This window comes from Aptenodytes patagonicus, chromosome 18 (genome assembly GCF_965638725.1).
Source record: "Aptenodytes patagonicus chromosome 18, bAptPat1.pri.cur, whole genome shotgun sequence".
Taxonomy (NCBI): Eukaryota; Metazoa; Chordata; class Aves; order Sphenisciformes; family Spheniscidae; genus Aptenodytes; species Aptenodytes patagonicus.
The window spans coordinates 1,544,714-1,557,221 of record NC_134966.1 but is presented as its reverse complement, the minus strand read 5'-3'; the positions used below and the strand labels follow the sequence as shown (position 1 = coordinate 1,557,221).

Here is a 12,508-nt window from a genome sequence, read left to right as displayed (position 1 = left end):
CGGGCGGCGGCGGCCGGGCTGGGCGGCCGCGGCGCGGCGGTGCCCGGCGCGGGGCCGGGCCGGGCCGGGGCCGCGCGGGGGCGGAGGGCAGCGCGGGGCCGGCCGGCGGCGCGGTGCGGCTCCCGCGCTGGGCCAGACTCAGCCCCTTTCTCCCGCCGCCGCTGGCTGCGAGCGCGCTGCGGCTGGAGCTGCCCCCAGAGCGGCTCGTGATGGCGGCGGCGGCGCGGGCTCGGCAGCGGGAGGCGCCCGCCCAGCCCTGCGCGCCGCGCCGCTAGCGGCAGCGCCCGTGCCCGCGGCGGCCGCCCCGGCCCATGCCCCCGGGGGGAAGGGGGGCTGCAGCAGCCCGGCGAGCCGCCCACCCGCGCAGCGGGGGCATCGCCCCCACTCGCCGCTCCTGGGAGGGCGGAAAGGAGGCAGCGGCGGCGGCGGCGGCGCCGGCATTGTGCGCGGCGGATCGCAGGCCCCGGCGGCGCGGGGCTCGCCTGCCTCCCGCCCCAGCCTCATGAACCAGCCGGACGGCTCCGCTCCGGCGGCGGCGGCGGCGACGGGAGCGCAGGTACGCGGCGGCCGGGCGGCGTGTCCCCCGGGGGGAGGCGGAGGGAGCGGGGAGGAAGGGAGGGAGGGCGGCAGCCGCAGCCGCCCCGTCGCGGAGCCCCGCCGGCGGCGCTTTGGCGCAGTGCGCGGGGGGCGCCGCCGGGGCACGGCTCCCCGGACCGCCGCGGCCCGCACCGGCCCCGCCGCCCCCCTCGGACCGGGGCGGAAAACAAAGCGGCGCCCAGCAGCCATGTCGGCGGGGACGAGCCGCCGGCCGCGGCCCGGCCCGGCCCGGCGTCCGCACCCCGGCCCGCCCGCCTGCCCCCGGCCCGGCCCGGCCCGGCCGGCCCCGCGCTCCGGGCCCGCCGAGCTCCCTCTCGCCGCTCCCCCGCTCCCCTTCTCGGGGCTTTTGCTTTTTCTTTTTTTTTTTTTTTTCCTCCCCCCCCCCTTCTCTAATTTTCCTCCCGAACGGTAGTTTTTTTTTTTTTTTTTTTCCATTAAAACGACGCCACCTAGAGGAGACTATTTCGTAAATAAAAAAAAAAAAAGAAATTAAAATTGAAAAAAAAAAAAAAGAGGAAATATTCTGCTATTTCTTATTTTTCAAGAAAGTTGGGGCCGGCGGGGCGGTGCGGGGCCGGGGTCCCCCCGCCGCAGCCCCCGGGTCCGCCCGGCTCGCCCCGCAAATTTCATTTTTGTCCCTTTGGAGGCAAAGCCCAGCTAATATGTAAATGAAAATTAAGCTGGAATTTGAATGAATTCAGGTTCCCCCCCCACACACACCCCTTTTTCTGGAGGAGAACGGAGCCTGAGAGCAGCAGAGTGCTCGGAAATGAAAGTAATTCAAGTTTGAGATGGGCACCCCTGGATGAGCTGCAATAAAATGATTAGTTTGGGAAAGTGGGAGAATTGCTGTTACGGAGCAATTATGAATTGTACTTCATTGTAATTTTGAACTTCTGCAGCACGCTGTGCCAAAACTGATTTTTTTGCTGCAGTGCTTAAAGTTATTTGTTTCAAATGAGGAGTTTTGCAGGAAAATTAGAGCATAGAAAATTTGCTGTGGACACACCCAAATTTTTTTTTTTTTTGTGATTTTGGATTTCATGCAAAACTGCTCTTAAACAATGAGGTTCTAAACACAGTCCAGGAAAACACGAGGACAAGCAAAATTAAGAGTCCAATGTCAGTTTTATTTTTGAATTTCTTGGCTTTTCTGATGGTTTCTCCTGGCATGATTAAAACATAGTTTCCAGCATTTAATTTCCTACTTCTTTTGTAAAGAAAAAAATTTCCATAGTAAGGTTTTTAGTTTTGGGGTTTTTTTCTTCTTTTTTCAAACACACACACTGTAACAACTCCAGATACTGTGGATCATATAAATCTAGTATTTACACAGGTTTATTATGAGGTCCGCCATGATATTATGAATATGCATAATTAACAATATTGTGAAAAAATAATTGCAGATTTAGTGATTTTTATTTTTTTTTTTAACCAGTAAAACTAAAGTGCCTTTAAAGGGCTCAGCCATGGTATTTTTCACAATTCGAAAATCCTTTTTCTCCTTGACTTTTACTATAAAGCCTTCCTGAAGTTTGAATTGAAAAATCTCTTTTTCATAATTTTTTTCGGTTTTGTCTTTTTAAAATGCTGTTACGTTCCTATTATTTTGCTGTTACGGGGTGCCTGCGAGTTCTGGACTGTGCACACACTGGTTTATTATTGTAGGGTTGCCCTTGAATACTGGGGTCTTGGTATTGATCTTTTTAAAAATAAATAACAAAAGAGCACTGAAACATGCATTGTTTCAAGAAAAAAGCAATATAGGAGAGATACATGGCCTTTCCACCCAAAAGTGGGGGAGGGAGAGGAAGGGAAAGATTAGGTCAACATTGAGTTTTACCAACCTTGACACAGTCTCCTCTCTAAAATGGGGACAAAATAGCAAGATGGCTGGCTCCACAGCTGCAGCAGTTTTTTTTTTTTTTTTTTGAAAAAAGCATTTTTAAATTTTGAACTCAGAAGTGAGTTTCTGGAGCTGCCGGGCACCCACCCGCAAATGCTGAAATCCAGGCGCTTAAAAAGAAATTAAATTTCAATCCAGAATGAATTTTTAAATCTCAATCTCAAACCCTGAAAAGTTTTGTTTGTTTTTTTTTTTTCTTTTCTGTTTTGATTTTTATTTCACTGTAATTTGATATTTGCTTGAAATTAGGCAGGAGTGGCTGGTGAATTCAGGGTTCTGGGGCTGATTTTCACCCTTCTCCCCTTTATTTGTTTCATGTTTTGGGTTTCTCAAAGGGGGGGGGGGGGGGGCGATGGAAAAAATTTACAAAGCAGGATAACTCTTGGGTGGAGGAGAAAATACTGTGAAATGTCAACTTCATATTTTTATTTTTGCATTTCTCCCCCCCCCCAACCCCCCCGAAAAGGACCCACCCTCTTCCTGAATCTCTTTTTTAGTAAATAATGAAGTGAGTACCACGGTGACAGACCAGCAGTGGTGCAGTTAGAGCGGGGTGGCACATATGGGTAAAAATTATATACAATGCTCCAAATTGGATTAAACAATCCCGGAGAATATTTTATTCATGGTTTCATCCAGGAAGCTTTAACGTGGTGGCTTTTCCATATTCTTATACTCGAAAAATTCCCTTCCTTGAGCTGCACCCCGTAACTTTCACTTACTCTATGATTATGCCCAAAGAAACTGTTTAGCTGTAATTTTTTTTTTTTTTAAGGTTTCATACATTTTTTCCAAATGGAGATGTTTTGATGCTGCTTTTTCTCTGCCCAGCCCCACACCCTCACCCCGAGATCTGGGGAGCAACACCGTGGCTGTGCTTTGGCACTGGGGGGGACGACACATTGATGGGTGCTGCGTTTTAATTGCAAATAATGACATATATTCAATTTTGGGTCACAGTGACAACAGTTTACAGTTGTATCTTTAAAGTTTATCACGCTATCCTAAAATAGAGGAATTGAAACTTGAAAGGCCCCAGTTTATATCTGTTTTAACCTGTTTTCAGCTGTTGTGGGAATAAGTGAATTTTCTGTCGATATTTGAAATGGGTTTGCGTGTTGCACATCTCCTCTGCAGAGATGAAAATGCGATGCCATAGTACTCGGCTGCAACTTGTGGGGATGCTGTCATGCCGTAGGTGTGCGTACTGCAACCTTTACAATCTTTAACTCTGTGTATATCAGTTTCTTTTAAACAACGGCTTCCATTATATGTTCCGCCGGTGATGAAAAGCTACGCTTGAGGTTATAATGGGTTTCTGAATCTAACCTTTCTGTGTGCCGGTGTCCTTCCAGGAGAAACCTCCTCCTGCTTGAAAAATTTTTTGTAATTTTTCATCGCAGTCTGCTTTCAGGGGGATTTATTTTTTTCTTTTTTTTTTTTTCTTTCTGGAAAGTTGATCAATATTTATCATTTTAAAAATTGCTGTTTGGCAGCCTGGAAGGGGGAGGGGAAGGAAGGGAGCCCGGCAGAGCGATACCAACAGATTTCTTGTGACATTACTGAATTGTATTTTTTAAAACAGAAAAATTTCAAGTACCTCATCCTCTGGATGAAAATAGACATACTACTATTGAAGTAGTCAATAATATTTACACAAGCGCCATATAAAACCTTAGGATGCTATTTGCATAACTCCAGAATAATTTAAATATATTTTACTGCCATAATGCAGCGCCGTGAATAGTTCCGTTCATGGGTGCAGTCGCGTGGCCCTGGTGATGCACAGTCAAGTTTGCAATTATGCAAGTGTGGTAGTGAAATTAGTGTTCTAAAAGTTAGATTAATTTAATTTATCTTTTTTTTCCTTGGGTTGAAACCTACTGTAAGGCTCGTGCTGATACGGATTCAGGATTTGTGCCCACTTCTTTGGATGCTGTGCCTGTTGAAGGATTTAGACCTTCCCACCGTGGCATGGTGGGGCTCGGTCCCTGGTACCAGCTGCTGGGCTGGTCCCGGCTGGTCCCCGCGGCACAGCTCCCCACGGCACAGCTCCCCTCGGGGCCATGCTGGTTCCGGGTGGGTGAGTGGTGTTGGGAATTGTACCCTTCAGGGTCCCTGGCGCTGCGGGTTGAGCCACCGGCGGTCTCAGCTTGAGCATCTCGGGCATCACTCGGATTTTGGAAACAGCGTGGTGCAGGTGTTACCCACGTAGGGGAGCACGTGGTCGCCCAACCCAGGTAGCTTCTGTGGGACTCCTTGCATGCATGAAGCGTAATGCACATGCAGAAGGGTTTGCTGGATCCCACCTTAACCTGCTGGTATTACACAGGGTGCTGCAGGTTGCTCCAGTTCACGCTCAGATCCACGTAAGCCGTTACTTGCGTGCTAATCGTGCTGGGGGCTTTCAGGAACAAAATGCTGTAAAATGGACAGGGTTAGTCCCGCAGTCGTGGGGACTTTCGTCAGAGGTGCCATTTGCAGGATTAAGCCCTATTTGTACATAATGTGCCAAGTGGGGACACAAAGGGAAGGGCGAGGGGAAGAGGCGCCTGGGCAGGGACTGCGACCGCGGCTGGAGGTTGCGGTTGCTTTTTGGTAAGGGACACAAGTAAATGGCACCATGGGATATTTATTTGTTGTAATTTCTAAATTTCTGAGCAGTTAAAACTCCAGCGTTACATATATTTAGAATTTTGCATTTATAGATTCAGTTTGGCCAAACGTGTTTTCTGGGGAAGAAGTTTCTAATTTTTAAAGGTCTTTTATGGATTAATTGCTAGTCGTCTGCCTCCTTTTTGCTTTTGTTTGGTTCCTTGAATGTCTCTTGATTATTTTGTACTGTGTGATGCCAATTTAGTGGTTAACTAGTATGCAAACTACATCTGGACGTGTTGACTTTGCATTAACAATCATTGATTTGTCTGGAGCAAGGGAATAGAAATGAATGATGCTGTTTACCGTGGATAGTATATGAAAAATAACCATTTGCGATGTGTCTTTCATCAGTGGCACACGGCTCTGGTGCAACTTGTCACAGCGGCTCTGCCTTGTCGGCAGTTGTGTGAGAGCTGAATTTTTAAGCCATGGACCCGGGAAGGCAGCGGCACGTGGTGTATGGTGAAGGGGTTGGCTACATACCCTGCATGGGAGAGGCACGGCACGTGGCTCCTGGTTACCTTGGTTAGCTCTGGTGACAGTGGGAGTGAGGTAAAGTTGTAAGCAGAAGGGGAGTGGAAAGAAATTAATATATATAATACATGATTTATGACACACAATAAATACATAATTTATAACACATAATATAATATTTAACATACAATATACAACATATATACAGAGAGAGCATTTCACTTGGGCACATAATCAAGAGGATGCAAAATTTAATAATCATAAATAATAAGCAGCGGATTGAGTTGATGGGTGGCTTCAGCGACAGCTGGCTCTCCCCAAAGCCTGGGGCTGCAGCAGCGCGGTTGGCTCTGGCTGGAGCAGAGTTTGATGCCTCCCATCCCCGCCTCGTCTTGGGGAAGCTGAGATGCACCCATAGCTGCTGCACGTTCAGGTGAGTCGTGGGATGTAGGAGGCATTGCTACACGCTTGTGTCTTCTTCGGAAGAAGGGAAGGGCTGGAGGAGATGCCCTTTCTGTGGAGCAGGTCCCTTCCCAAGACATGTGCGTGCTGGAGACATCGAAGCTGCCATGCCCCACTCCTTGGACAGGCTGTTTATAAAGGCAGGGTTGCTTTCCCTTGGTTGATGTTGGATATTTAGACCTTGAATCTATCCTCCCATAGTTGTGGGCCTTATTTGCTGTCTCCTGTTGAGCGCTGTCATTGCTGTTGGAGGGACTGTGGTGGTGTGTGAAGTTGAGCATGAGCGTTGGTCTTCCTTTTGGGCTGGGATCAGCAGTCTGGGCTCTTCCCACACAGAAATTGCTTTGCTAGCCTCTGAAATGTGCATGTGCTGGTTGGATACCAAAATGATGGACATGGGTGATCTCCTGTAATGCGGCTTTCGTACACCGACACTATTGAGTGTGTAAATGCACGTGGAGGTGCCAGGCAAGCTGCATGGTGGCTTTTCTGAGTTACTTGGGTTTTACTTATTTGAGTCTCTGTTGCTCCCGAAGTGAGTGGTGTAAGACATGGCAGAAAAAAAGAGGTTAAGTAGAGAAAATCCTCCTCCGTATTCTTTAAAAGTGTAACTGCAAAGAAGTTTCTTATTCAGAGAGGTGTATTTGGGGAAGGATACAGCACTGAGGGTACAAGTTGTGTAGAAGTGATATTAGCAGATTAGACTCTGTACCCCTACTTAAACCACCTCTGTACCCATATAGAAGAGTGTTTGTGCTCTAGATTTTTTAGTTTTTTTTGGCAATTGAATGGCAGTTAGCTCAGGTTCATTGACCGGTCTGTGAGTGCTCATGCCAGCACGCTGGAAGCGTTTGCTCCGACCGGGATGCTGCATTAGGCAGCGCGAGGAGTGGAGGCAAGTGTGTGGGGGGCACAGGGCGCATTGTGCCTCCTCTGGGGAGGTTGAACCAGCTGAACCCCCGTGCTTGTGCCTCCGTGGGTGTGGGTGGGCCCGGGTGACTCTTGGACAATGTCAGGGCAGAGTTTCAGGCTCCTGCCAGGTGATGAGACTTGTGATGGATGGAGTTGTGCTGCCTCCGGAGAAGCCGGAGGCCACGCAGCCCATTTGGGGTGAAATTGCAGAGCTCTGGGTCAGCCTAGCAGGGCTGGCAGGTGGGGGGCTGCGCACACCCCCATGGCTGTCCCCGTGCGAAGGGCCTGGGGCAGCTGTGCGTGATGCTTTTCAGTGGTGCGACCGGTGTCACCGTAGCAATTCCTCTGCTAGGGTAGCTTTTCTTGGGAGTCTTTCTCCTCTGTCTTTATTTCTCTCACCTGTATTGCCAAGGCACTCTTCAGCGTGCCCTTAGAAAGGTTTAGCTGGTGTACTGTACCTGCAAAGATTTAATTATATAGGCAAGGCCTTCTTTGCTTGTAATGTACAGTACTCCTGTTTGTTTCACCTCTGTATTTGGCTGGTGTAATGTGAAAAATAAGGCTGGAAGTGGAAAAGTGGCGACTGGAGATTTTGCCTGCACTGATAACGGGCTGACACAGTGAAACGTGAACGTCGGTGCATGGAGCAGAGGTTGGGGGCTGCTGAAGCCGTTGAGGAGTCGCCTTATATATGAAGGATCAATATGTGTGTGTACGTGTTTATGCATATGGACGTGTCTGAGAGACTCATCGATGGAGCGTGCAGATCTCTGGTGAGTCTGGGATGCTGCGTGACCTGTTGGGTCCATACTAGCAAGGGGCTCAGCAGCGCTTGGGTCAGGTAACAGAGGAGCTCAGTAAGCCGTCGGTATCCTCTGTACTGTTTTAGAAATTAGGGATGTTATCACTCAAGGTTCAATACCTCAGCAACTGATAGAAGTGAGAACAGCCGTGTTTGTCAGACCTTTCCATCGGCAGTGAGCTGAGCAAGGCTCTCACTCAACAGCTGCGATGGGCCAAACGTGGTCACGTCCTGGTGCTGGTGCCCCGATGGCGCCGCCGTGTTTCCAGGGTCTTCAGGTTTTAATACTTGTTGTTATTTCATTTTACAAGATACACTCAGGCAGCAAGTAATTCTTTGAAAGTTAATTTTTTACTCTGTGTGGGTGTAGGTATCCTTTCCTGCCCGAAAATAGCAGCAGAAGTGAGTTTTCAGAAGAAGTTGGGTGTGCTTGCGTTGAAGGCCCATCATTTAGGTTCTGCTTCCAGTATGTTGAGAACAATTTTAGTACAAGTATTTAATTGCTTTAGACCTATTTTTAGAAGTATTAAACCTCAGTTTTCAAAACTCTGCAAGCTAAGCCAACAGCTCTGCCGGTGTGGGAGAGCTGGGAAGGGAACCTGGAGGAAAACTCGAAGCGACGTGGGTTGACCCCACTGGGAGCAGAGCATGGTCGTGGTCGTGATCCTTGGCCAGGGCTCGGGGTGCTGCGGAGCCTTCGGGGTGCATGCTTGAAATTGAGTTGTCTATATTTTGGTGAGGGTTTTTTTATTACTATTCTAATTACTTGGCTACACGAGGGGAGAATGAATGAAACCCTCTTTCAGCAGATTTGTACAACTTCTTACATGAAGTCTGCAGACTGTTGGATGTAGTTTGGAAACTGAGCTGAGAGTGTCCCAGCGAACAGTGTGCAGACAGCCCCCGTAGGTCCCTAGCTTGAAACCCAAGAACAGCTACTGCTTTCTGGGTCTAAATCTGTCACTTGAGGTCTGATGCGCTTTAGTCTGTGGGCTGCAAATCCTGAGCTTTTACTGGCATTTGTGATATTTGTAATTTTGAGGGTGGGAAGGGAGGGTTGTAAGGACACAGGATAATTATTTGCTGGAAACAAAATACCTTTTTGAATTTCTGTATGCATTTTTGAAACCTGTGTAGGGAGGCACAGCTGGATTTGGGTCAGGCTGGTAGCAGAGGGGATCTGAAAATCCCCTTGGGAATCAGCAGGATTTCTCTTGGCAATCAGGTGATGCCGTCGACAGGAGCCCACGTCAGGCTCTCGGGATGCTCAAGTGCATCCTTGGGACGACAGTGGTGGCAGTGACACCAGGGGACCGGGTTGGAACCCGGCAGTCGGTGGCCCTGGGGTTGGCGCTGGGCACGAACTGGTGGGACCGGTGTGGGCTGGCAGGGCTGGAGATGAACTTCACTAGTGGAGGAATTAATAATTGAACACCGGGAAGACTGTCCCCGGGTGTGTTTTGACTCTGTCACGTTTAGACTGCTTCGGGGCATGTGGCTTTGGCTATCTGGTTATGGTTAATACCACTGAGGCATACTACATATTCACTCCGAAGGAGGGATATTTTTACCTTCTTATCTGTCTTTATTTGAGAGGCCTATAAATTTGGCTGGTTGGTGATAACAGCAGTTAGAATTGGCATTTCTCCTTAATTGGGTTTGTTAGGACACTGCTGGAGAGACAGCCTTGGAGGGGGACCTGCTCTGCCGTGAGCTGGGGAGGACGCTGGGTGAGAAGTAAAAAATGCAAATGTATCCAAATAACTTGCATTAGGTGGAGGCAAAATACATCCGGAGCAAGTTTGCAAGGTCCAAGTTGTATCGCACGTGGTCTGAGAGCAGCGGTGCAATTCCTGCTCCTGGAAGCAGCTCGCAGACGTTGGAGGGATGTAGGCATGAGTCCACTGGAGCATCCTCAGTGGAAATAGCGGTGCCATTTGTAAATGAGAAAAAACACCCCAAAATCAAGAAAAATAAGGGACCCTTTTCCTGAAACCTTGCATGTATTTAATTTTTTTTTTTTTTTTACGCCTTCGTCTTAATTTGTTTAGCTGCTAAAAAATAGATTTGCTGGGAATGCTCCATTTGCTTTTGGTTTCTGATAACGTCGAGGAGATACCAGTCACACGTTGTGAATGTTTGTTTGTCTGACTCATAAATGTTTGTGCTTTCCTCATTTTACGGAGAGCTCTTTGGCCTTCCTACTCCAGCATAAACAGTGTTTGTGATTGTAGTTCATTATGTGATATTTAAAATGTATAAAATTAAATGTTCCTGTCTACTTTAAGCAGACATATGTCTACGTTTTACAAATTAACCTAATTAAATATATATGTAGAAATTTATGATATTCAGCTCCTAGCATAAGGTACACAATTAGCATCCATGGAGCCAGGAAGGAATTTTCCATTTGTATCTTGACTTTTCCTCGTAGGATATGTGGTTTGGGTTTGGTTTTTTTATCTTCAGTGCTTTAAATTTTGTTCTGCTTAGGAATTCACTTAGGGACCAGTCCTGCAGGGGTTTAGGCTTGTGGTTAAATTTCCCCAGTAGCTTTGACTGAAGTCAGTAAAATGGTACCTAATTCCTGTACTTCAGCCTACCCCTTTGGCTCTGCAGGACAGAAGGTTTTCGTTCTGTTAAGAGACTATTATCATGAGCAAAATATCATTCTGGAGGAAAAATGGCATTAGAATATTTACATTTTTCAAGCCTCTTCCTTCCTCCCACCCAAAAATAGCAAAAAAAATTATCTGTCTCCTCTGGATTTATGTAATTTTCAAGTGTTTGGCCAACGTTGTTTCCAAAACACTCAGCCCCTCTACCTTAACTCTCTCTATGGCAATAGAGCCCTTATGCAATAAATACAAGGAATATATTCCATTAATACATGCTTTCATTTAGAAATATTCTGGCACCAGGAATAATACATTTTAGTTTCTTTGCTGCCAAAGTGTTGTGTTTTTTTTTTAATACTTAAAGTTCGGTCACGTTATTATAGTTTGTTATATAAATAATCATTTGGTCTATTTTGCATATCAGTAGTTGAGTCCATTTTATTCACAAAAAGCCTTTTTTCCCCCCATAAACATCCCCACTGTTCCATCCCAGAAGGTACTCTTTCTTAGCAAAACCAACGAAGTAAATGACGTTCCCAGCTCAGCTATTTTAATGATCCCACAAACCCAAAAAAGCAGTAGGAAATTTTTCAAAAGCAAACTGCAGAAACATTTTTTTTGGGACATCATAACTTTTAAACTTTTTGTCCAATTATTTTTGTTAAATTTTTCCGAGTAGACATCGCAGCGAGATGTAAACTCGGAAGAATTTGGGACTGTTCCTTCTTTCTGGAGATAGTTTAGGGGTTTCAAACGTGACCCAAAGCTGACTCGAAGAGCATCCCCGAGTGAAGCTGAGGACCCAGCAAACATGCTGGCTCCGTTACTCATTTCTGTGTGAGAACTATTAATAATTCTGCGTGGGGAAGGTGAGATGTTGGATCATAACCATTTTTCCCCCTCTTGGACACCTCTATGAATTCATCCTCCAGTATTTTCCTTCCACTTTCTGCGTTGCCGCGTTACCCCGTCTCTCTATTTCATGGCAGAGGAAATTCTGCTCTAAGCCACAGCTCCGAATCTGTCCCTTTGCACGAGCTCTCTGCTCCTGTGCTGTCTCAAGTTGAGGTCGTTGGTTTCTCCTACCCTCCCTAGATGTTTTTGTGCCCTCTCCCGTACAGGGGATGCCTTTTTATATGAGGTGCTGAAGCTGTCAGCAACTTTGGTTCCCATTCTTCCATCACCAGATGTTGAGTGGCAACTGACTACATAAATTAGAAGAAGAAAACACTATTGCAAACTCTTTTCTGGGTTTTCTTGTGAGCCTGCAGCCTTGCCAGCAAGCTCTGCAGGGCAGGAACTGTCTTATACCCTTCCCCTGTATAACTCTAGGTACGGGACAGATGATTTACTAATAACAGCTTTATTTTCCACTCTGGCAGGTATAGCATCCAGCTGTTTCTTTCTCACATCTGCTTCACAGTGCTGTGCCCACCCTTCAGAGACTCCTCGTATCTTGTCCCCTCTCCCCAGGACGTGCCGCAGCCCCTCGTTATGTGGATTGTCAGTAGCCTGGCGTTGCCGACCGCCAAGGCAATGATTTGGCTAATTGCAGCATCTGCAATTTATTTAGGCAAATAAGAGCACAAAAAATATTTGCTTTCCCTTGCTTGTGGGGTTTATTTTTGGGGTTTAGATTTGTCCTTTGGGAAGCAATGACCAGCTGTCCTGCATGCCCCTTCTCCGTGCCTGTCCTTGGGGCACTGCTCCTCGGGGCTGTTCGTGGACGCCCTGTACACGCCACGGGTGTTTTCTCTCACTGGATTGCCCTTGTTGCCTTCCTTTGCTTCCTTTCTTCCCGTTTTATTTCTGCAGTCACTTTCGAGGTGGGCACACCAGAACTATGCACAGTGCTATGGACGCAGCTTTATGCATCGGCACATTTTCTGTTTCTTTACTCATAATTAGTTGTTGCCTTGCTGGCTACCATCGAACGCCACGCTCGCGCTGCTGGAGAAGTGCCCTCAGTGTCTCCTCGATTGCTTTTGTGAATACTAATGTCTAATTTAGATACCTTGATTTTGTGTATGTCGTTTTTTCCCCGGTGTACTCCTTTCTCCAAATCTTACTCGGTGCACA

At 47.4% G+C, this 12,508-nt stretch overlaps 1 protein-coding gene across 2 annotated transcripts in view; it reads left to right on the top strand.

Moving 5' to 3' along the window:
- The first annotated feature begins 482 nt into the window (after nucleotides 1-482).
- ZNF618 (zinc finger protein 618) overlaps nucleotides 483-12,508 on the top strand; it is a 165,008-nt gene continuing 152,982 nt past the window's right edge. For both annotated transcript variants that reach the window (XM_076355837.1, XM_076355836.1), the window contains exon 1: nucleotides 483-556. In XM_076355837.1, coding sequence (XP_076211952.1) covers nucleotides 503-556 — 54 coding nt within the window. In that variant the 5' untranslated portion in view covers nucleotides 483-502. The remainder of the gene's footprint in view (nucleotides 557-12,508) is intronic.